This window comes from Actinia tenebrosa, unplaced genomic scaffold (genome assembly GCF_029948245.1).
Source record: "Actinia tenebrosa isolate PJP-AT-01 unplaced genomic scaffold, QUT_ActTen_1.0 PGA_scaffold11__36_contigs__length_13525064, whole genome shotgun sequence".
NCBI lineage: Eukaryota > Metazoa > Cnidaria > Anthozoa > Actiniaria > Actiniidae > Actinia > Actinia tenebrosa.
In genome coordinates, this window is record NW_028292571.1 from 3,092,058 (window position 1) to 3,113,974 (window position 21,917).

The 21,917-nt window shown below is 38.3% G+C and overlaps 3 protein-coding genes across 3 annotated transcripts in view; 2 read left to right on the forward strand and 1 right to left on the reverse strand.

Moving 5' to 3' along the window:
• Positions 1–21,917, reverse strand: part of LOC116301179 (uncharacterized) — a 51,555-nt gene that overhangs the window by 18,066 nt on the left and 11,572 nt on the right. The window contains exons 11-38 of the mRNA XM_031710198.2: positions 21,642–21,695; positions 21,505–21,558; positions 19,908–19,952; positions 19,642–19,740; positions 19,042–19,239; positions 18,011–18,064; positions 17,207–17,251; positions 17,070–17,123; positions 8,564–8,617; positions 8,012–8,065; positions 7,302–7,355; positions 7,003–7,056; positions 6,568–6,612; positions 6,075–6,128; positions 5,955–5,999; positions 5,571–5,624; positions 4,792–4,845; positions 4,274–4,327; positions 3,983–4,036; positions 3,367–3,420; positions 2,702–2,746; positions 2,549–2,593; positions 1,874–1,927; positions 1,308–1,361; positions 647–700; positions 476–529; positions 194–247; positions 19–72 (exon numbers count right to left, since the gene is read on the reverse strand). Of these exons, the coding sequence (XP_031566058.2) occupies positions 19–72; positions 194–247; positions 476–529; positions 647–700; positions 1,308–1,361; positions 1,874–1,927; positions 2,549–2,593; positions 2,702–2,746; positions 3,367–3,420; positions 3,983–4,036; positions 4,274–4,327; positions 4,792–4,845; positions 5,571–5,624; positions 5,955–5,999; positions 6,075–6,128; positions 6,568–6,612; positions 7,003–7,056; positions 7,302–7,355; positions 8,012–8,065; positions 8,564–8,617; positions 17,070–17,123; positions 17,207–17,251; positions 18,011–18,064; positions 19,042–19,239; positions 19,642–19,740; positions 19,908–19,952; positions 21,505–21,558; positions 21,642–21,695 (1,647 nt within the window). The remainder of the gene's footprint in view (positions 1–18; positions 73–193; positions 248–475; positions 530–646; positions 701–1,307; positions 1,362–1,873; positions 1,928–2,548; positions 2,594–2,701; positions 2,747–3,366; positions 3,421–3,982; positions 4,037–4,273; positions 4,328–4,791; positions 4,846–5,570; positions 5,625–5,954; positions 6,000–6,074; positions 6,129–6,567; positions 6,613–7,002; positions 7,057–7,301; positions 7,356–8,011; positions 8,066–8,563; positions 8,618–17,069; positions 17,124–17,206; positions 17,252–18,010; positions 18,065–19,041; positions 19,240–19,641; positions 19,741–19,907; positions 19,953–21,504; positions 21,559–21,641; positions 21,696–21,917) is intronic.
• On the forward strand, positions 11,821–14,496 carry LOC148912353 (uncharacterized; the record flags this gene model as incomplete). Its single annotated transcript, XM_089027540.1, has 3 exons — positions 11,821–11,975; positions 12,320–13,339; positions 13,414–14,496. Coding segments are annotated over exons 1-3 (2,172 nt in total), but the record flags the coding sequence as incomplete, so codon positions are not given.
• LOC148912354 (uncharacterized) lies at positions 14,505–16,873 on the forward strand. Its single transcript, XM_089027525.1, has 2 exons — positions 14,505–15,367; positions 15,546–16,873. The coding sequence occupies exons 1-2, from the start codon at positions 14,706–14,708 to the stop codon at positions 15,550–15,552; spliced, it is 669 nt and encodes a 222-aa protein (XP_088883651.1). The 5' UTR covers positions 14,505–14,705; the 3' UTR covers positions 15,553–16,873.

Here is a 21,917-nt window from a genome sequence, read left to right on the forward strand (position 1 = left end):
TGTACGTTCACGTCGTACCTGATCTCCGTTGGTTCCAGGCACACCATTGGTTCCTGGTGTTCCAGCTTCTCCCTTAACGACAAAAAAACCCAGGACGTTTGTTAGCGTATTACAGAACTTTAAGCAACTAACGAGAAATAATTATAAAATACGACTAGAATTTGAATACAAAGCCAGTTGAGTTACAACAAACCTTTTCTCCCGCTGGTCCCTGTGGTCCCAAGGAGCCAGGTTGGCCATCAGGACCCTAAAATGCAAAGGAACAAACATTTAACATTTAACGTAGCATGTTAGATAGGAGAGAAGAAGAATAAGTTGGAGACAGAGAAAGAAGGGAAAAAATTAGGCAGGCAAATGAAGGCAGCCTTAGGAAGGCACCAAGAACACAAGAAAGGAATGAAAGTAGGGGGAAAGAAAGAAAGGAAACCAAGGCAAGACTTGAATAACAATTTTCGTGAAACAAAGTGCAACTCACTGGTTCTCCATCTTTTCCATCGATACCTGGAGGCCCTACTCTTCCACGTTCACCCTGTCAGTAACATCAGTAAAAACAAATCAATGCAAAATAAACTGAAAATCTTCAATGTTGACAAACATCGGGGGGGGAAATGCTTCAATGTAGTATCTCGTCGTTTGTTGTAATTACCCTAGATCCTTTCGCTCCTGCTGGTCCTCGATGTCCTACTGCTCCAGTAGCTCCCTATTACAGAATGAAAAATAAAACGCTTAAATGTTTATTGTTAATCACTCTCTCAATACAAGAAACTCTGAACAGGATCTTTGAGTTAAAGGTACGATGACGAACAAATAGAAAACGCGCGCGCGTGCTGTGTGCATTAACAGAGCACGCGGGAGTTGGCAGAACACGAGAGAAGTGTTAGGAGAAGCACAATGCATAGCGGTGTCCTTTTCAATACTTCTCGAGTGTTCTTTCAGTTCCCTAGTACTTCATAGCAGCACACAGCACAGAACAACATTTTGATTGTTTTGTAAAATGCAAAGCATGATAAAAGTTCTTTTGGATTGGTAATAAATAAGGTGCGAACTCGTGCTATATGTTCTCATGGAACACGCACAGCACAGAAAGCAATATTTTAATTCTTATAAAATACAAATCACTGTTATTTTGGATTGATAACACATAAGAAGGTGCGCACGCGCGATGTGTGTTATCATGAAGCACGTACTCCCAACCAATCAGATTGCGAGATTTATATCAGTTATTTTATAATTGACAATGAACGCGCCCGTCCTGAGGGGAAATTTTCCACCAGATCTGAAGGAACTCTAATTTTGTTTTTACTTACCTGAAGACCGGGAATTCCTGGTGGTCCGGCAGGACCTTCTGGTCCGCGTTCACCCTAAATAGTAAAAAGATACATTAGACTCATTATAAAATATTGGGGGATTAAAAATAAGAAGAAACAATCTTGTTTTAGCAGGGGGAATTTTGGCCAGGTATTAAGGAACTCGCCCTTGCACATGGTGTAAATGTAGTGTACGTAATTCTTGCGTGTCCAAAAGAAAATGAGACAAAAATCCTGAGGACGACCCTGGACACGTTTAGAATACTACTTATTATGATGTCAATCTCGAAATAGTCATCTCTTTCTTTTCTATCCGTTCTGTACAAAATGGACTACGTTTACAAGGCATGTAATAGGTAAGTATCCTTGCATGAACATCATGTACTACGTCAGCCATACAAGGAGAAACGAACGACTCATACAAAAAATCCGCCCCGATCTTAAGCCACACTCTGCAGGCGAAGAATGTGCGAGTGCGCCTGTACTTAGAATCCTCCTCAGTTGTGCTAAGAAAATGACTTTGGTGATCAAGAATAAGAGTGGAATAATAGTATATAAAAACGTACGGGTGCACCATCTGCTCCAGCCGCTCCACGCTCGCCATCGATTCCGGGTAATCCCTGTTAGTAAAAAAAGAAAATATTTAAGAAAGAATTTGAAGAAAGGATTTGTTTGAATATTGATCCTACTGTTCTGCCTTTAGGCCACGTTTACAAGTCAGACATAATGCTGTTCTTTATCTGTTTTCGTGAATATGGGAATCAATAAAATTGGGACTTGAATAATCTTTCGGGAAGGAACATTTCATATTTGAGAGGGGAGGGGAGGGGCGGGTTGGGACTTCAGAGGGGAGAGTTATTAAAAAACCTTTTATTTCGAAGAAGGCTGTTTCCTTGTTAACTTAATAGGAAGGCCACGAATTTCTTACTGAGTAAAAGAGGGAGGGCTACGACCATTTTCAAAAGTTTAATGCGAATCCTCAAGCCCTTTCCCTCCAATAAAAATTGTACCTTCGATCCCTTACCTAATGTCTAATGACTACTACAAAATGTGCGGTACTTCTAGCACATACAGTGCACCGTTGGCCGTAACAATGCAATGGCTTATATTGTTTTCATGTGAATCACCATTAACAAACACAATATTATAGAATATTTTTTACCACTAATACGAAATTACGTACAAGTGTCTTTTATATCAATTATTGTATATTTTAGGTGTAAAAGATCAGCGCAACTCACCGCTAAACCAGAAGCTCCCATTTCACCGACTGCTCCAGGGGATCCCTAAAAAGACGAACATTATGGTAGGATTAGTATTACTAGCTAGAGTTTATTCACTGAGAAAGTTTACGTGATTTAACGTTTCTTCTCGATAAAATTTTTTTTTCTTACCCTGGCACCAGGTTTTCCATCAGTACCTCTCTCGCCACGAGGTCCCTGGAAGGAAAAAAATAGAAAGAAATTATGCGGTGGAATAGTATACTTGGTAATGTCACCGATACTAGCGCTCATTTACATCGATACGACCTGGTATCGATTCTCGGCCGAACATCAATCGATTGTAATTCAAAGAGATCATCTGCATAAGTGTCATAGCTGGAAAACGTTAAAATCCGGGCCGCACAATTTTGTAGCTTTTGTAATTTGGCGGGCCAGGGTTTTGCCACAATTTCCCCACACAACGCTGCAGTAATCAAAATGTGACATCATCATCATCATAATTTGAGGGCCACTGGGTTAACAGTATGATTTTTTTTTTTAATTGTAACTGTAGTGTGTTACCCTCTTGAAATAAAGTACATTCGTTCATTCGTTCGATCATCTACTATCACTGCTAATAGCACTCACTTACATCAATACGACCTGGAATCGATTCACGGCCGAACACAAATCGATTGTTTGTCATAGGATCATTTTCTCTACTTCCTTCCGCAAAAAGTCAAAAAATGTTAACTTATTTATATCATGGAAATAGTTACTGAAATCGAACAGCTTAGTGATCCAAGTATACTTTAACAGCATGCATTATATTATATAGTGTGGTACTTAATACTTACTGCTTCTCCGGGTTTACCCGATTGTCCGGGTGATCCTGCTGATCCAGCTGAGCCCTTGAGAATAAAACAAAGTAAACTGTGATACATGATAAAAAAACATAATGTTGCCTATATGGTCGAGACGTTCGTCATATCAATAATTCGTGGCGACTCAGACAACAGCGAACCAAACACGATTACAGAAGTTTTCTCAGTGGAATTAAAATCTTGTCCCACAAACAACTACACAGCATCTGTTTTAAAGAGTACTACGAGGATTACAAGGCAATTTTGCTTTGTTTTTGCAGCTTATGAAATAATTGAAAAAAATTATGATTTATTTTACGCGAACAGATAAATTATCTTAAATTCTAAGATATTCTAGTTATTGCGTTGAGGTTGTGGGACATAGCAACGGTAACCAAGGGACGTTGAACCTATTACAAGGGCGGATCTAGGGAGGTGGATTGGTTGGCTAGCCACCCTCCTTTGGGGTTGAAAATAACAAGAATAAAGGATGATACAAAACCTAAAAAGGATGCTATGTAATGCGTTTCTAGTACCAGCCATCCCCCTTGAAATCATTCTGGATACGCCACTGTATTAGTTATGTTGCAAAAACTTCATAATGGGTTACCTGTGGTCCCTGAGGTCCTGCTGGTCCACGCTCTCCTCGTTCTCCAGGAGATCCCTTCAAATAAATTATCACAGTTTATTTGACTTACATCTTGCATTTCCAAAAAATATATATACCAACAGTAACATTTTTTTACTCTGTATTTACTAATGGAAATAAATTGATATTGTAATAGCAAACGAATAAATTACTCAACAATATGCAGAATAAAAAAATCGATAATTAACCATTTGATTAAACAAACAACCAAACAAATATAAACCGGGAAAAAAAGACGTCAAAATTCCTTACATCTTTTCCAGCAATGCCAGGAAGACCACGGCTACCAGGTTGACCAGCCTCTCCCTACAAAGCAATGAACATTCTTAAAATGAGAATAAAATATGACAAGTGATTGGATATTAGTTGTCGTGACGCAAGAGGTATTGGATAGTATGGGGAAAAGCACTTTATGGCTCGATATCCCCTCATATCGACCAGAACTCCATCACTAAGTCATCAACACAATCGACTTACCACTGTTTTCATTGCTACGTGCTGATCGAGACAACAGCTGCAACCGGGAAATCGGGCAATACACTGCTGTCAATCAGAGAATACAAAGGTACCGAGCAATGCATGTGATTGACGGCGAGCCTATTGACTGATTTCCCTCTCGCGACTCAATCAATGCGTGGCAATGAAAACAGTGCTATCTTAGAGTGAATTTTATTTTCTCTCACATTTTCAACCAATATCCATTAAATGAAAAAATGAATTATTAAAGAAGGGGACTTTACTCCCCTCCCTCCCCTCCCTATGCAACACACCTTTGATCCCTCTGGTCCAGTAGGGCCTCGGTCTCCATCTTTACCAGGCTCGCCCTATAGAAAAACAATTTAAAATAGTGAGATTTTCGTATGACTTTTCAGAGGGGTGGGGGTCCCTCTCCTTGGAGTTGAAAAACAATAAGAATATAGGATAAGCTGACCTAAAAAGAACGCTATGTGATGACTTTCTAGGTAACAGTACAGTTACAGTTCTATACAAAATGATACCAGATTCTTCAAACCTTCAAAAGCATGAGCAATAGACCTTTTTACCGTGTTGTTGTTTTTTGTTGTGCACATTTCAGACCATGTGATGCCACTCTTGAGAGTTGATTCTTTCATGTGTAAATTTTTAACATGCTTGTCATAAAAGAACAATTCTCAAGGGAATGTCATGCGATCTGGAATGGGCAACCTGCGTACGAAGCTAAAAAGGTATATTCCAAAATTTTGAAGTGATACAGCCTAGTCTTGTTATTAACTGACATTTAAATTGCCGCAGACCATTTTTCGAGGGCTTTTCAAGTGCCCTTGGGTTTTACAGATCTTTGATTTGAAAAATAGATTTCAAATTCAGGAAGTTTCAAGAAGTAGAACAAGCCTACCTACTCTTAAAGTTTGACAATTATCAAATTTCTGACTGGCTGTTTTTTTGCCTGCATCAAAATATCTTTGATAGGGAAGTGAAATGCCACTTTTGCTTTTTCAAGTATTTCAGCATTTGATTTAATGGTCCTTTAAGGTAGAGGCTAAGAGGTATGCTAATATGATGTACTTACAGTGGCTCCCTTGGCTCCAGACACACCTGGGGGTCCTGGGGTACCGGCGATACCCTGAGTAATTAATAAAGAAAATCAATAAATATAATTAACAATAATATATTAATCACTGATATACAGCATATTATATGCGATTTATGTTTGTTTCAGTGGTAATATAGCTATTGATTTATTCTCTAATTCATGAGTCATTCATTACTTCATTCATTCACTTGCCACCTTATTCATTCATTCATTCATCCATCCATCCATCCATCCGTCCATTCATTCATCCATCCATCAATTCATCCATCCATCCATTCATCCATCCATCCGTCCGTCCGTCCGTCCGTCCATCCATCCATCCATTTATTCCAATCTATTTGATTCCAATCCCTGTCTTACCTGTTCTCCAATAACTCCCGGTTTACCATCAACACCATCATCTCCCTGAAACAAAATAATAATAAAAAGTCAACTTAAGCAAAGTGCAATTTACTAAGTTAAGACAAATGAAATCTTTACCGGTGCTCCCATCTTTCCTTCACGGCCGACTTGTCCAGGCTGACCAGGTGGTCCCTACACAAAACAAATGAACAACATTAATGACATATTCATGATTTCCCAGTATAACAAACTCAGAGCAATGCAAAGAGTTTAACGCCCGTATCAAACAAAACCTGAAGGTCTAACGATTTGCAGAAGTCTACAAACTGCTTCTTCTCACTCACTTTATGGTCAATTTACAAGACTTTTCTAAGATAGTGAATATCTTTTGTTCATCATGCCATACACAGTGTTGTTTGTACCCAAGCTAGACCACAATGCATCCTGTTCAAGTCCGAGCAGGCCTATGTAGTGGCCTAGGAATAAACCAATGGCCTCGTGCGCAACAAACAAATGCTGAAACCCCCATCATCTGAGCTTAAAGGAGGGATTTGGCTCGTTGGTGAAGGCCAGACAATTAAAAACTTTGGTTTTCTAGAATTATAATGATTTATTTCAAATAGAAACTTACTCTTCCTCCTGGGCGACCAGGTTCTCCGTTCTTACCACTAGAACCCTACAAACGAATAACAAGAAGCTACTTTTAAAAGGCGATGTTACTTGAATAGGCTGGTGAGCTTGTGAAGGTTACAAAAAGTAAATACAGCCCTAACTAATAATTAAATACTAAAAAATACTAACAATAATGAAAAGAAAAGAACGTGAAGGGCACAAAAGGGTCGGGTTATGAAAAGGGACCTAAAGACCCATGTAAGGCACCCTGAGAGAAATACGCATTTATTTTTTTGCTGTTCAATGTTACGAAGACCCTCCCCCCATGTATACTCTCGTACGGTGACGTTGGCTTAAGTATCCCTGAGGAATGACATTTTTCTTGATATTCTCCACTCTGCTCAAAGCTGTCAAGATTCATATGTGTTAAGTAGATATGACGAAAGTCGTGTACCTTGTCTCCCTTGGCGCCAGGATATCCGGGGTTTCCATTGGCTCCAACTGCCCCCTATAACACAAACAAAAAAAAAACAATTACTTCATTGCCAAGCATTGGATAGAATCATCATCATTTTCTTCAAATTTGGCGCATTTCCAGCGTTAGAGCGCTTCTGTCTTGGTTTTGGTCGGGAATCTAGTCTCCAGCAGTCGCATAAAATACAATGTCTTTATCATCATTCTTTTAGCCTGTTGGATGACACTTTAACATCCAATCAAAGTTTAGGATGGAAGCACGCGAGTTAGTTACCATACCTTTCGTCCGGGCGCTCCGTCGGCTCCGGGAAGACCACGTGGTCCAGAGTGCCCCTAAAAAGAATAACAACTTGAATCAATTGATTTGATTATCAATCAATCAAAGTTAACAGGGAGAGAGTGATTGTCAGCGGTTTTAAATCACATCATGTGCATTCTTGTATTTTCTTTTCCCTCGTCGTTGCTCAAGGAATTTGTTGTTTGTAAGGCTTGCTTGGTTTGCTAGATCACTAGTGCTAGTAGTACGTTAGTTAGTCTTACAGCTCTCTTTATCCCAACCCCCTTACTTGGTGCACCGGGAAATATCAAAATACTATTCTAGGAATTGTGACAGTTGCCAGGGTGATCCGTGCCTTGGTTGGCATGGACACAATGACACTTACCCTTCAATTATATTCTTTACCAGAAGCGGGCGCACTAAACAGATTTATAAATGTTGGCGGTTCCGTGGAATTGAAGTAATTGGGGAGTTTTGTACTGAATTAATCTGATCCATTTGATCACTTAAATTATTATATATGAACTGCTCGAGAGCAGGTTCACAATGTGGCGGGTAAGGCGCCTTACAAACTTCTTTGGAAAAATTTGCCTTTCAGTTTTTTGGAAAAATTTGCCTTTTAGTTTCGAAGTATCGATCTTCTACGCTGATAGTGAATATCATCAACACTTTTCAACATAAGTTAATTAGATGACAATGGTTAGTTGCTTACTCGTGGTCCGATGGGTCCCTGAGAACCAGGTTGTCCAGGCAATCCAGTTTTGCCCTAAAACAAGACAGACCAAAATATGTTTAACTTTAGATCATCAAAAAAAAAAAGAAGGAAAGAAGGAAAGAAGGAAAGAAGGAAAGAAGGAAAGAAGGAAAGAAGAAAGAAGGAAGAAGGGAAAGAAGGAAAAAATAAGAAGAAGGAAGACGAAAAAGGAAAGACACTGCACAGCGAAGACTAAAGTACAACGTTACGCAATACAAAAGCACCGTCCAAGCCACACTCTCCGTCCGTCTCACTCCTCTCCCTACCCGCCTACTTCCCTCCTCTCCTCCGTCCCCCTCCCCCCTCCCATACTACATAACGCATATTCACACTTCACCTCATGTCACTCCGTAATACCTCCTAAACGCTGCGCCATCAAGCAAGAAAAAAAGAGAAAAGACTTATTTTGAATTGGGCAATTCCTATCAGTTGTTGAATCAATTGTTTTTCATAAAAAGCGAGTTACAAAAGAACATAAAGTCATAGAAATAAAAAACCTAGTAAACTTACTCGCTTGCCATTGGGTCCGGGAGCGCCTAAAGGTCCAGCTGATCCGGCTATACCCTGAAGGGAAGAAATCAAATTCAACATTAATTGTGATAAATATATATATACAAGATAAAAATTATCGAACGCTTCCTCTGATTGGTTAGCTGGTTGACATTATAATTTGATACACTGTACACCACTTGTTGTTTTTACCAATTGTTCATTATCGACAATTGAGTTAAGAACAGCTAAAAATAAAAACAAATTATACTTTCATATAATAAATGGGAAAAACTCCTGCACATAATTCAATCCGACTGAATTAATAGTAAATATCTGCTGCCCCAATATTCCTAGTTGTGTTTTTCTGTTCTTCTTGTTTAATCGGGGTTTTTTTCTTTCTTTTGTAAGTTTATTAATATTAATATTGTGCTGTATTGTAAAAAAATGTTTGATTAAAAAAATTGTATTAAAAAAAAGAATGATCTGACGAAAAAAAAAAAAAAAAAAAAAAAAGTAAAGAATCAAGATTGGTGTAGGTGTACTGTATTTGCTCCGCACTTCTTGGGTCACATTTTCACTTTCAGAACCCGACGTGACATGTGAGTAAAGGCCGTATGTTGGATCTCTCTCTGTGTGGATTCGGGGATTTTCTCTTCCCTTCACAACGGACCCAACAAGATAAATTGGTATAGGGCTCTTAAGCTGCGGCGTATTTCCGGGTCAAGTCACACAAAATATCTCTAAAATCTTATTGCCAGGATTTATTCTCTACCTTCAACAATTAGATATATGAATAGAAAGTCCTGCTACAAAGAAAATGAATATAGAAAAATGTCTGTAGAAGTAATTATTGATTTGGACCAAAAATTCGTTTTTTGTTTGCAGCATTGCACGATATCGAGTAAAATTTGGGAATTATAGGCACGAGTGTTGTTTTGAAAGTTTACGAATTGTACCAGAAGATCATGCGATTGTTTTGTTTATAATACACTTAACAAAATTGAGAAACTTAATTGGGACTCTACAGAGTACAATTTGGGATTTAAGAGGGCATGTCAGTAAAAATCGAACAAGAAGCGGCCACGGTTGAAAAATCGATTTTGCTCAAATTTTGTCCAGATGTACTTTATTATATCACAAAATGCACTGCATAGTTTTTTAAGGAAAATATATTTTTATTTTTGAGAAAATGCCGTTTTAAAAAGTCCTCCCGAAATCGCCATTTTAGTGGCCAAAATTTGCGTTGAGTTTACCGAGCGAGTTCAGTACAAAAATCGATTCTGATCAACTTAAAACCCCTAAGACCGTGTTCTATGCTATCTAAATATCCGGTTACGTGACTTACAGGAAATTTGAGTTACTTTTTGTGACATAAATAATCTTAGTTTTAAGACTCGTGATTCTAGGTGATTGACGATATCCCCAAAACAAAATCGATTTTCACCATGCGATAAAGCTCCAAACCCAACAAGTTTCCGAGGGTTAGTTCTTTAAGAAACAAGCTTTCAATTGATGTAAACATTTCTTTGGGCAAACAAATATTCGTTACGCGACGGGTCATTCAAATCTTCAATTTTTGACCTTTCGAAGTCATACGCCATAACTTCCCATCACTCACAAAATCAAAAAATCTCGCCTGGCTAATCTCTTATTCTTACTATTTTACCCTTACAGGCCAAAAAATACACTTGTTATAGCATTTCTTACCTTTTTAAGGCGAAAATCTGGTCTATTAACCTCGGTATTCGTTATAATGGTATCACAAGTCTTGACCATTATCTGTCAGTTGATAACTTCCGTTTACTATCCAATATGTCAACCGTCCAGCGCTTACTAAACGGCGTTTAAAACCCTTGTCGAACAGTCAAGATTGTTTTCCTTTTTATCTGAAGTTCTACGATATCATAATATATCAATATGATTTCAAAATTTATGGTACAGCTGAATTTCCGTATCGAATTTAGAGTACGTAAACAAATGGCCTGGGATTATATGCTAATCAGGTAGACTACGACTTTCTAGGGTAGGGACGGTATGTCCCATTTGCCTTTCTCTGACATCCCAGCGCTTACTAAAAGTTATTTAAAGCCTCTGATTAACTGTTAGATCAGTCGATGTTGTTAATATACCCCAATGATATATATCGTTTGCTGGATATCGTCATCATCAGGAACTGTAAAATAATATAATTTGCGTTTCTGTACTACACAGGGAGCCCGATTCGCTGGGAATCAAGTGCTTTTACAATACAATACGATACAATACGTCTTTATTCACATTTCCTCTTATGTTACATTACATTAAATTATGTATTTAGATCATTGAAAAGAAAATACTTATTTGGTCAAATAAACAAAGCTAAATATAGTTTGTAATGAGAGGAAATGCCTGGAGCCTAAATAAACCATATAGTTTCCTAGTTAGGCTTTAGTCATGTTTTGTGTCAGTTTGATGTAGACAACAAACACGAGGAAAAAGAAATGAAATAATATACAAACAGTAAACAAACAACGACAAAAAGATCGATTAATGATGTGACATGCATTTACAATTGAGTTGGGTATTACATATCGCGATCGAAAGATAAACAAAGATGAAATCAGTTTTAGATAATCTACGAACTCAAACATTTCAACAGCTTGTGAAATTGCTTTTTACTGCCGTCAGTGAAGAACATAAAAGGTACCGCCTGACTTTTTTTGATTGAAGGCAGCAGAGAAAAAAAAAACAAATTCCAGCTTGTGTTCATTGACTATCGAAAACCGCAGTTATTAATTAGCGATGGTTTAGTGCAGATGTTGTAAAGAAAATGGAAGCTGCGTGTTGTTCGTTTAGGTCTATCGTCGGTACTTCTTGTGGTTTTGATGCCAAAGATCGAAAGCGCCAAACCCAAATTGTACCATTGATGTCCTGTACAAAAGATACCGCAAGGCACTTGTCCACCCTGAGTTTTTCAGGTCCTGAAAATGAGGTAGATCTGATATTGTCTAGAGTAGCATTGTATGATAAGTCGAAGGAGAGCATCAAATCGATGACCATCTGCCCTTATCATCGCGCGACGCTTGGGATAAGCTGGACCAGAGGAGGAGGTACAAGATGTAGAGTTCCGCAGGAGATTTCAGACCATGGAAAGGGTAAAGGAACCTGGCCTAAAGGTGATCGAGGTTTAGGCAAGCAAGAATCATCTATTATATTACGCAATACTGGCGTGTTTGTCGCTCCTGGATCAGGTAAGTTTTTTTCAAAGAACATATATAACTAGTGACTGTTTATAAGTTACTCAGTACTGTCTCTTTACGTTAATATATACATCGATATTACTTCAGGTATTTGCAAGAAATGCCGATATCTCATTAAAACAATGGAAAGTAAAGATTCCTCAAAGTCGGATGTCATAGCTATGGGTGAACAGATAAAAGAGTTGACCTTGGTAAGACAATTTGTCATGCGATTATCATTTACACGTACATACTGCCAGGTAAAGAAGTGAGGCCATTTGAAGGTGCTTGAAGTAATTATTTACAAGTGCGGTATTTTACGGGTCAGTCGTCATTCTTCACATTAGTTTATCAGTACCAAGACTACACGCTTAAGATATATTTCATATGCAGGTACTTACGCCTTAGCTATTTAGAATTTTTCTTATTCATCTTATGAATCTGATGGCATGGCACAGGAAGCCCACCCAAACGACAAGAAAAGCTACACAAATTTTAAAACATCAATCCCCTCCTACTCACACAAACTTTAACATTTAGAACATTTAATTTACAGGAAGACGATGAGGTAACCTTTAAAGCCAGCGCACAAAGTCCAGCTTTTCAGAGCCCACCAAATACTACTATACCTGAAACACCATGCACAGCCTATGAACCCTCAGAACGCTCGCTATTAACAGAAACGGAGGACAAAGACAACTCAGAACCAATGTCAAGAGAACTGCTAAATTCATTTTTAGCCGCAAGGGACATAAGTCCTATTAGAAACCAGCTGACTACACCATGGGATGAAGCTTCGCAAAGAACTAAGCGACGCTATTCGCGTAAAGCAAAGCAGGTTGTCTTTGCAGCTTTAGAAGAAATTGCGCCTGAAAGCTCAGAAATGTTGTTCAGTGTATTACAGTCATCTGGGCAAAAGGATGAGAACGTTGATAAATCACTGATGGATGCTCTTGTTGAATGTTTCAATAACGCAAGTCATTGGAGCACAAGAAGGCAGATCTTGTCGATAATGGCAGATAAGATGCCCTATTCAGCGTTGAAAAACTGGATTCCCGGTCTCTCCAGATACAGGTTTAATGTGGCCCGCCACCACGCATTGCTTCATGGAAGAGGTACTCCCGTTACCATTACAAAGAGCCCGCGTATTTATGTGTCAACTGAGAAACTTGACCACTTTTTGACTTTTATCACAAGTGGTCAAGTGATCCAAGATTTGCCGTTTGGAGAAAAGACATTGAAGTTATCTAGCAATACAAAGATCACAGTCCCAAATGTTGTAAGGACATTAATACCTGAACAGGTGGTGCAGCAATACACTACCTATTGTCAAGAAACCTGTTTTGAACCAATGAGCCGTAGCAGTTTATGTAGAGTGTTGGGTGTATGTAGTGCTTCCGTAAGGAAGTCACTACAAGGGCTTGACTATTTTTCTGCCGATGGTGCTCAAGCCTTTGATGAAATGGAGGAAGTAGTCCAAAAGCTTGGAGATGAGTACGGAAAAGGTCATTCCTGGGCAAAGAATCAAATCAATAAATTGAAAATTGCAAAGCGCTATTTGAAAAGTGATTACAAGGTATGTAAATCATAGGCGGGTCCAGGATTTTGGTTGACGTTAAAACGACAACATCAAATCTTTGATATTTGCAGGTTCATGTGTCAAAAAGCTCACGAGTCCCCGACCACTGTAGAGCGCACGCTCTCAATCATGAAAGTGATTTGGATTTCACCACTAAATGTGACCATCAGCACGACCTAAAATGTGACCGGTGTGAGCTGATTCCATCTGTGTTTGATGAAGTTCATTCGGCTTTGGAGGATCTGGCCATTGACAATGAAGAGAAGAAAGAGATGATGTATGTCATCACCCAATCAAAGAAAAATATCCAAGCCTGGAAAGCCCACCTGCTGCGTGCTATCAATCAAGATGAAGCCCGGTTGAACGTTCTGCAGAGTCTGGGTCCAACCTCAGTGCTTGTAGTATTAGACTGGGCTATGAAGTTTCTCCCGAGGAAGTGCCGTGAAAGCCAATCTGATTGGTATGGAAAGAAAGGTATTTCTTGGCACATTGCAGTAGCTACAACAAAAAGAGAAGGTCAGTTGGAAATGTTGACATTCGTACATGTTTTCAAAAGCTGTACCCAGGACAGCTATTCAGTAATGGCTATCATTGATGATGTTGTGGGGCAACTGAAAACTGAAAGGCCTGAGCTCGAGGAAGTATTTCTAAGGCAGGACAATGCCGGCTGTTACCACAGCGCATTCAACTTACTGTCCATGAAAGAAATAGTCAAAAAACACAAAGTTAAATTAAGGGTCGATTTTTCAGACCCTCAGGGCGGTAAAGGGTCATGTGACCGAAAAGCTGCCACCATAAAGAACCACATCAAGGCATACTTAAACTCTGGAAAAGATGTCGAAACTGCAGAACAGATGAAAATAGCCATCGAATCATTGAGTGGTGTCAATGGAGTAAGAGCTATGCTATGCGACCCGCCTTCAGTCCCAAATTTAGTGCCTTTGAAATGGGATGGAGTTAGCTTCATCAACAACATCTCCTACAATAAGAATGGCATGAAAGTATGGAGAGAGTATGGCATTGGCGAGGGTAAGACCTTGAAATGGAGTGCATTTAGCCTGCCAAAAAGTATTCTTTTGCCAAAACTAAACGTCATTAAAGAAGCTACTCCCCCTAAAGCCACTTTTACAGAGGTACTGCAAGAAAGAGACCAGCGGCGAAATCTAAAAGTATCGAGACCCAGCCTACGCATACGGATGCTGAAAGCTCCAGCTCAGAAGATGAAGAGCAAACGACAAAGCTGTTTCCATGTCCCGACGACGGCTGCATTAAATCGTTCCAGCTTTTTTCATCTCTTCAACGCCATCTTGACGTCGGTAAGCATAAATATGTACTGGAACGCGAAACACTTCTAGACAAGGCGATGCTGTCATACGCCGTAAAACTTGACCAAGGAAATGCGTCATTGGAGAACCAGCCACTTGAAGAACCAAGTACTTCCCGCACATTGGCATATGGCGATGCTCTATCAAAAGGCTGGGCATTGAAGTCATCCACTGTCCAAAGGAAACGCTTGAACAAAGCTCAAAAGGACTATCTTACCAAGATGTTCGATCTTGGAGAGCAGACAGGGCACAAAGTGGATGCTAATACCGTATCTAATTCTATGAGAAAGGCAAGAAACCTTGATGGTTCTTTTATGTTTAATTCAAATGAGTACCTCACACCAAAGCAGATAAAAAGTTTTTTCTCACGTCTTGCTAAGAAAAGAAGGGAGGTTAAAGTGGATGACGTGGACTTAGAAGACGAGATGGAGGAAGATGAGGAGGCAAGGCTCGACGAGGAAGAGTTTGAAGAGCTTGCACACAACATAATTAAGGAAATCGGACTCGGTCATCCCATCATGTTTGAAGCTCACAATCTATGCGAACTAGCTACAAGCTCGAAGCTTTCAAAGTTCTCCATAGCAATGCTGCAAGAAATATGCACTTTTTATGAGCAGGATACCTCTTCAATCAAGGGAACAAGAAAACAGCAATATGTTGATTTGCTTATGGAGTTAATTGGCAATTGCAGCTGTAAAAGGTAATTATTTATTCAACCTGTCTTATTGTTTGTTTATGATAATAATAATAATAATAATAATCATCATCATTTCATAGCTTAACCTCCCCCCCTCCCCTCCCCAATTCCTTCCCCGCCGCCAATTGGGCTTCCTGTGTACACAGTTCCTGTAACTAATTCAAATTATATTATTTTGCAGATCATGAACTATGACTTTGACGATATAAGCCGAACACCCAACTCGTTCTTCGAAAAGCATATTAACAACATCGACTGATCTAACAGTTAATCAGAGGCTTTAAATAACTTTTAGTAAGCGCTGGGATGTCAGAGAAAGGCAAATGGGACATACCGTCCCTACCCTAGAAAGTCGTAGTCTACCTGATTAGCATATAATCCCAGGCCATTTGTTTACGTACTCTAAATTCGATACGGAAATTCAGCTGTACCATAAATTTTGAAATCATATTGATATATTATGATATCGTAGAACTTCAGATAAAAAGGAAAACAATCTTGACTGTTCGACAAGGGTTTTAAACGCCGTTTAGTAAGCGCTGGACGGTTGACATATTGGATAGTAAACGGAAGTTATCAACTGACAGATAATGGTCAAGACTTGTGATACCATTATAACGAATACCGAGGTTAATAGACCAGATTTTCGCCTTAAAAAGGTAAGAAATGCTATAACAAGTGTATTTTTTGGCCTGTAAGGGTAAAATAGTAAGAATAAGAGATTAGCCAGGCGAGATTTTTTGATTTTGTGAGTGATGGGAAGTTATGGCGTATGACTTCGAAAGGTCAAAAATTGAAGATTTGAATGACCCGTCGCGTAACGAATATTTGTTTGCCCAAAGAAATGTTTACATCAATTGAAAGCTCGTTTCTTAAAGAACTAACCCTCGGAAACTCGTTGGGTTTGGAGCTTTATCGCATGGTGAAAATCGATTTTGTTTTGGGGATATCGTCAATCACCTAGAATCACGAGTCTTAAAACTAAGATTATTTATGTCACAAAAAGTAACTCAAATTTCCTGTAAGTCACGTAACCGGATATTTAGATAGCATAGAACACGGTCTTAGGGGTTTTAAGTTGATCAGAATCGATTTTTGTACTGAACTCGCTCGGTAAACTCAACGCAAATTTTGGCCACTAAAATGGCGATTTCGGGAGGACTTTTTAAAACGGCATTTTCTCAAAAATAAAAATATATTTTCCTTAAAAAACTATGCAGTGCATTTTGTGATATAATAAAGTACATCTGGACAAAATTTGAGCAAAATCGATTTTTCAACCGCGGCCGCGAAATATCGAATTTGTTTGATTTTTGCTGACATGCACTCTTAATCGTACTTATCTTGTCTAATCAGAATCAAGTTCGGTGTTGTATGTGTGTAGAGTTGTTTGTTGGTTCTCTCCTGTGCTTCAAGGGTTCTCCGGGTTCTCCGGTTTTCCTCCCTCCTCCTCAAAAATCAACTCCTAAATTCCAATTCGATCACGGAATAAGGGCCACAGGTTTGTTAGCCACTGGCTATTAAGTGTTACCCTCGTGAAAAAAAGAAAGTTTTTATAAGAATTCAAACTGTGAGACCACAATCTGTGTCATGTGCTAGCTAACTTCGACTAATCAGTTCATTGTTTCCTTTAGGGTCCGACAACATTGATGTGCGATTGTTTTGTTGAAAAATTGTAAACTAAAATAGGTCTGGTCTCTCTTACCTGTGAGCCTTTCTCTCCCTTGTGTCCTGGGGCACCAGGTTTTCCAGGTTGTCCCTGTCAAGACAAACCAATAGCATTAATAATAGTTGATAATCTATTGTAATCATTTGAAATAGAACTCTTTATATCAGACTTACCCTGTCTCCATTAGGACCAGCTGCACCAGGATTACCAGGAACACCCTGTTACATAAAGCAAGATTTTAAAATCCCTTCTACTAGTAAAATACGAATGTAGGTAATGATAATGTTTAATAATTCGTTTTTCTATATAGATATAATCGAAAGCGATTTACATTGAGCTGTGAATGTCATATTGCATTTTCTAATGCAATTTACAATCATAAGAGATGGTTAGCACGAGGTGTAGGCAGTGAGAATGGTCACTGCCAGGGTTTCATTACGTCCTCAGTGGTTCTTTTACGTCCCTCCGGTATTGGTTAGTAATGATGAAGTGTGGAGAGACGGTACTGTGAATGTCATATTGCTTTTTTATGCAATTTACAATCATAAGAAATGGTTAGCACGAGGCGTAGGCACTGAGGATGGTCACTGCCAGGGTTTCTTTACATCCTCAGATGTTCTTTTACCTCCCTCCGGTATTGGTTAGCAATGAAGAAGTCTGGAAAGACGGTACCGCAATTTAAAGTGGTCATCTGAGACATCCGAGGTAATTCCACGTCGTGGGGATATTATCTGCTTTTATACAGGTTTTGAAATTTCGTAGTTACAATTCCCAAGAGAGAGATATGGAATTCCTCTAATAAAAGGTCATGAAATACGAATTGAAAACGAAAAAGGGAGGGTAGTATAAGTTAAGGAAATCCAAATTTTAAATATTTCGTGCTGAAAGAGATCTTCCTTTGGTATTTAAACATCTGTCTCCATTTTATTGGCTGATTTCAAACAAGGTCCATAGGTGGTTGCATAGGAAAGACTTACCGGAGCACCTAGTGGTCCTCGTAATCCAGGTTTACCGATGATTCCAGGGGGTCCCTGTTTAAAAAAAATGCAATGTTTAGAATGTAGCATTCTACGTGAGTTACATTAACTTGGATGTCACTGTGGGACTATCTTTCTTGTATATACAAGGTTATTAAGGATATCTCCGCGCACAAACACAATTAAAGAAGCTTGCAACAAAACAAATAGACCAATTGCATGAGACGTCAATGCAGAGTCAATCTGGAGGGCAAAACGAAAGAATTTCAATACGATGAGGATTTGAAACCTGTTCTTATGTTTTCCAAATTGAGCTGCATTCCAACGTGCTATAAGCATTGCAAAAGCAGCATTAGCTGTCAGAAAAAACGACGACGATGATTAAAGGAAAAGTGCTTCCAGCATGACATCCTCTAGATAAACCAGATATTTGAGAACGGTAGAGATGATGGAAAACTAGCATTGCTATTATGAATAGCCACGCTGTAAGGAGCGCTCAAAAGAGGGATAAAGAGTGGATCAAAAGCTAAGCAACATAAACCGTCTAAGGCCCTGGCTAACGATAAAACATGTTTCCAGAAACATTTTTCATTAAATGTTGCCAAAGGTGGCAAAAAAGTCAGGTTTACTCAATATCGGTTACCGTATGCGCACTTTCAACTCCTCGTCCGTCATCTTGTTTTGACAAGATAGAGCGAGCGTTGCTAGTAACGACTTTTAGAATGTTGACTTTCGTGAGTAAACGAAAAAACATCGTGAAATATTGTTTCCATGCGTCTTGAAGACATGAAATCTTTCTGGGGTAAAGAACAAAAATGATTGCAATTTGAAAGCAAAATTTGTGCCCAGCAATATTTCGCATGTGGCTAAACTGGGAAACATTGGGGAAACATTCGAGCAGTTAACATGTTTCCTCGTTAAGCAAGGGCCTAAAACTGAAAGATAAAGTCCCCAAAAGTCTTAGACGTAGAACTCTTTCGCGACCATTGAATCCACGTGAACATCATGTTCTTACACGACTTTCACCTTACCCTGCTTCCTTTATCACCAGGCAGACCAGATTCACCATCTCGTCCATTCGCGCCTCTTTGGCCCTTAGGTCCTGTTGGGCCAACAACACCCGGTTGTCCAGTTTCTCCAGGAAGACCCCGGGATCCGGTTGCACCTTGATTTCCTTTTACTCCTGGTGTTCCAGGAAGACCTGGTGCACCGTTGGGGCCAACGGCACCCTAGGTGTAAATGAGATAATTTAGTCAGACGCGCAAAACAAACGGACAGACAGACAAAACAGGCAATATACTAACGTCAATCAAATTAATTGTTCGGTACATATACATACTCTGATTGACGGCAGCGTATAAGCCAGTTCATACTTTAAGACTCGTTTTCAGTGCGCATGCGATTTTATTCCGAATTTCTCACCTTCTTTTGTTTAATTAACAACATAAGAAGGTTTAAACAAATAAAAAGGTGAGAAATTCGGGATAAAATCGCATGCGCACCGAAAACGATCCTCAAAGTATAAACTGGCTTAATTATTGCACGATTTCTAAGTGGCGACTGTTGTCTCGATATAGCAATGAAAAGAGTGGTAGACAAGAACAGGGCATCATGTTTATATTCTGACTTACCGGCAGTCCTGTTTCTCCAGGGCTTCCGACAGGTCCTCGTGGACCATCAAGGCCAGGTACACCAGGTTTGCCCTTTAATCCCTGTTGTCCTGGATCTCCCTGCAACAAAAAAGAAACAAAACTTCATTTACTTCCACAAAGTTATTTTTTTTAAAACAAAAACCAGTAAACTCCAGCTCTTCTTCTTCATTATTCTTCAATTTAGAGCAGTGTTTATTGCAAATAGATGGGCGAAAAGTTGTTAGTCAGAAAGGTTGTGTACTTACGTTAAGTCCGTCAAAACCAGGTGCTCCAGGAGTTCCAACAGTTCCCTATGCAGTAAATGAAGGAAAATTCAAAAGAATTATTCAACGTCTTTCACTACACACTTGAGTGGCGGTTAAAGGGTAGCCATCCCGGGCCCCTCCTCCCTTGTGGAGCATTATGCAAGCGAACGCTCTTAACCCTTGTGTTTATCACAAATGTATTTTCGTGTCTCAGCTACTCTTTTCATTTATATATATGCTTTTTAACTAAACTTGCTTTTAACAATTTATTTCATTTTAAAGTGATTTTATTTGACAAGCGTAAAAAAAAGTTGTTTATATAATTAGTTAAAGTGCTACTACGACGAAAATCGCTCAAACTTGGATTCAGCTGAAACTTCCTAAGAATACTCTTTAAAGGTCCAATAATCACTGTATGAAGTGTTTTCTCGATATTCAGGACGAAAGTGTGATATTTTTACGATTATTTTTTGGAGTCTGTGACGTCATACACTCAACTTCGAACATCGCTCCATACATTTCTTCGTAGTTTATGATCAAAATATCAGTATATAAAGGGAGAAAGAAATACCCAAACACCCCAAAATATAAATTATAGTCACAAGTAATGTGAAATAAGCACATTAGCCACCATTTGGGCTTCATAGGAATAAAATCAATTAAGGATTTATATACAAAGAAATATATGTAGCAATGTTTGATGTTGAGTGTATGACGTCACAGACTCCAAAAAATAATCGTAAAAATGTCATACTTTCGTCCTGAATATCGAGAAAACACTTTATACAGTGATTATTGGACCTTTAAAGAGTATTCTTAGGAAGTTTCAGCTGAATCCAAGTTTGAGCGATTTTCGTCGTAGTAGCACTTTAATAACAGTCAAAGCCAGTAAAACAAAAGAAAACAATGGAATTAGTTACATTAGTGTCCATTATTATTATTATTATTATTATTATTACTATTTTCCCTTGACGTTCTTATTTTCAATATTATCATAATTATGTTAAAATCATTATTAATATCATTATTACTATTACTATTTTATTATTGTTATTTATATCTATATTATTATCATCAGTAAACACGTTTGAATGCTAATTAGGTAAGCTAGATAGGGCGTAATTTCGTAACCTACCAGCATGACAGGACTAATAATATATACAATCACTTAAAACCAATTATTAATGTTCTTAAGATGCAGTTTAAATACTTAGAATGTTTGAAATGTCCTTAAGATGTGATTAATTTAAATGTTCTTGCAATGTTCACTGTGCAGCTTAACACCGCTTTCTGCATTCTAAGTAATACATCTTTGTATCTTGCTCCAAAGATATTCTTCATCTCAGGCTCCATCTCATTATTATTATTATTATTATTATTATTATCATTATTATCATTATTATCATTATTATCATTATTATCATTATTATCATTATTATCATTATTATCATTATTATCATTATTATCATTATTATCATTATTATCATTATTATCATTATTATTATTATCATTATTATCATTATCATTATTATTATTATTATTATTATTATTATTATTATTATTATCATTATTATTATCATTATTGTGAATTACTTACTCTCTCTCCACGAGTTCCCTCGTCTCCCTTTCTTCCTTTAACTCCGCCTGGACCCTACAAGAAAATAAAGGTTAACATTTTCAAGACGACATAAACCAGGGAAATTCAGTAAAATAAGAAAACAGATCTCAACGTACGCGTTCTCCTTTGAAACCAACTTCTCCTGGCATACCAGGCAATCCAGCCGCTCCCTGCAAAGGAACAATTTAATTAGTCTTTTTTTTTTTTCATTGGAAAAGAACTTTATTATTTGTATTAAAGTTTTGTGAAATCCTCTGATGAGTTTGGTCGCCATGGCATTACAAAAGCACGAAGGAATGTGAAAATCAAATTAAACAGAATCGTTTTGTTTTATATTCATTCAATGTGAAATGCACATTTTAAGCTTTTCTTGGCTTTAAACCCACATAATC

Excerpts from the sequence above, each read along its gene's own strand:
- LOC148912354 (XM_089027525.1), top strand. The coding sequence starts at position 14,706 with ATGCTGTCATACGCCGTAAAACTTGACCAAGGAAATGCGTCATTGGAG.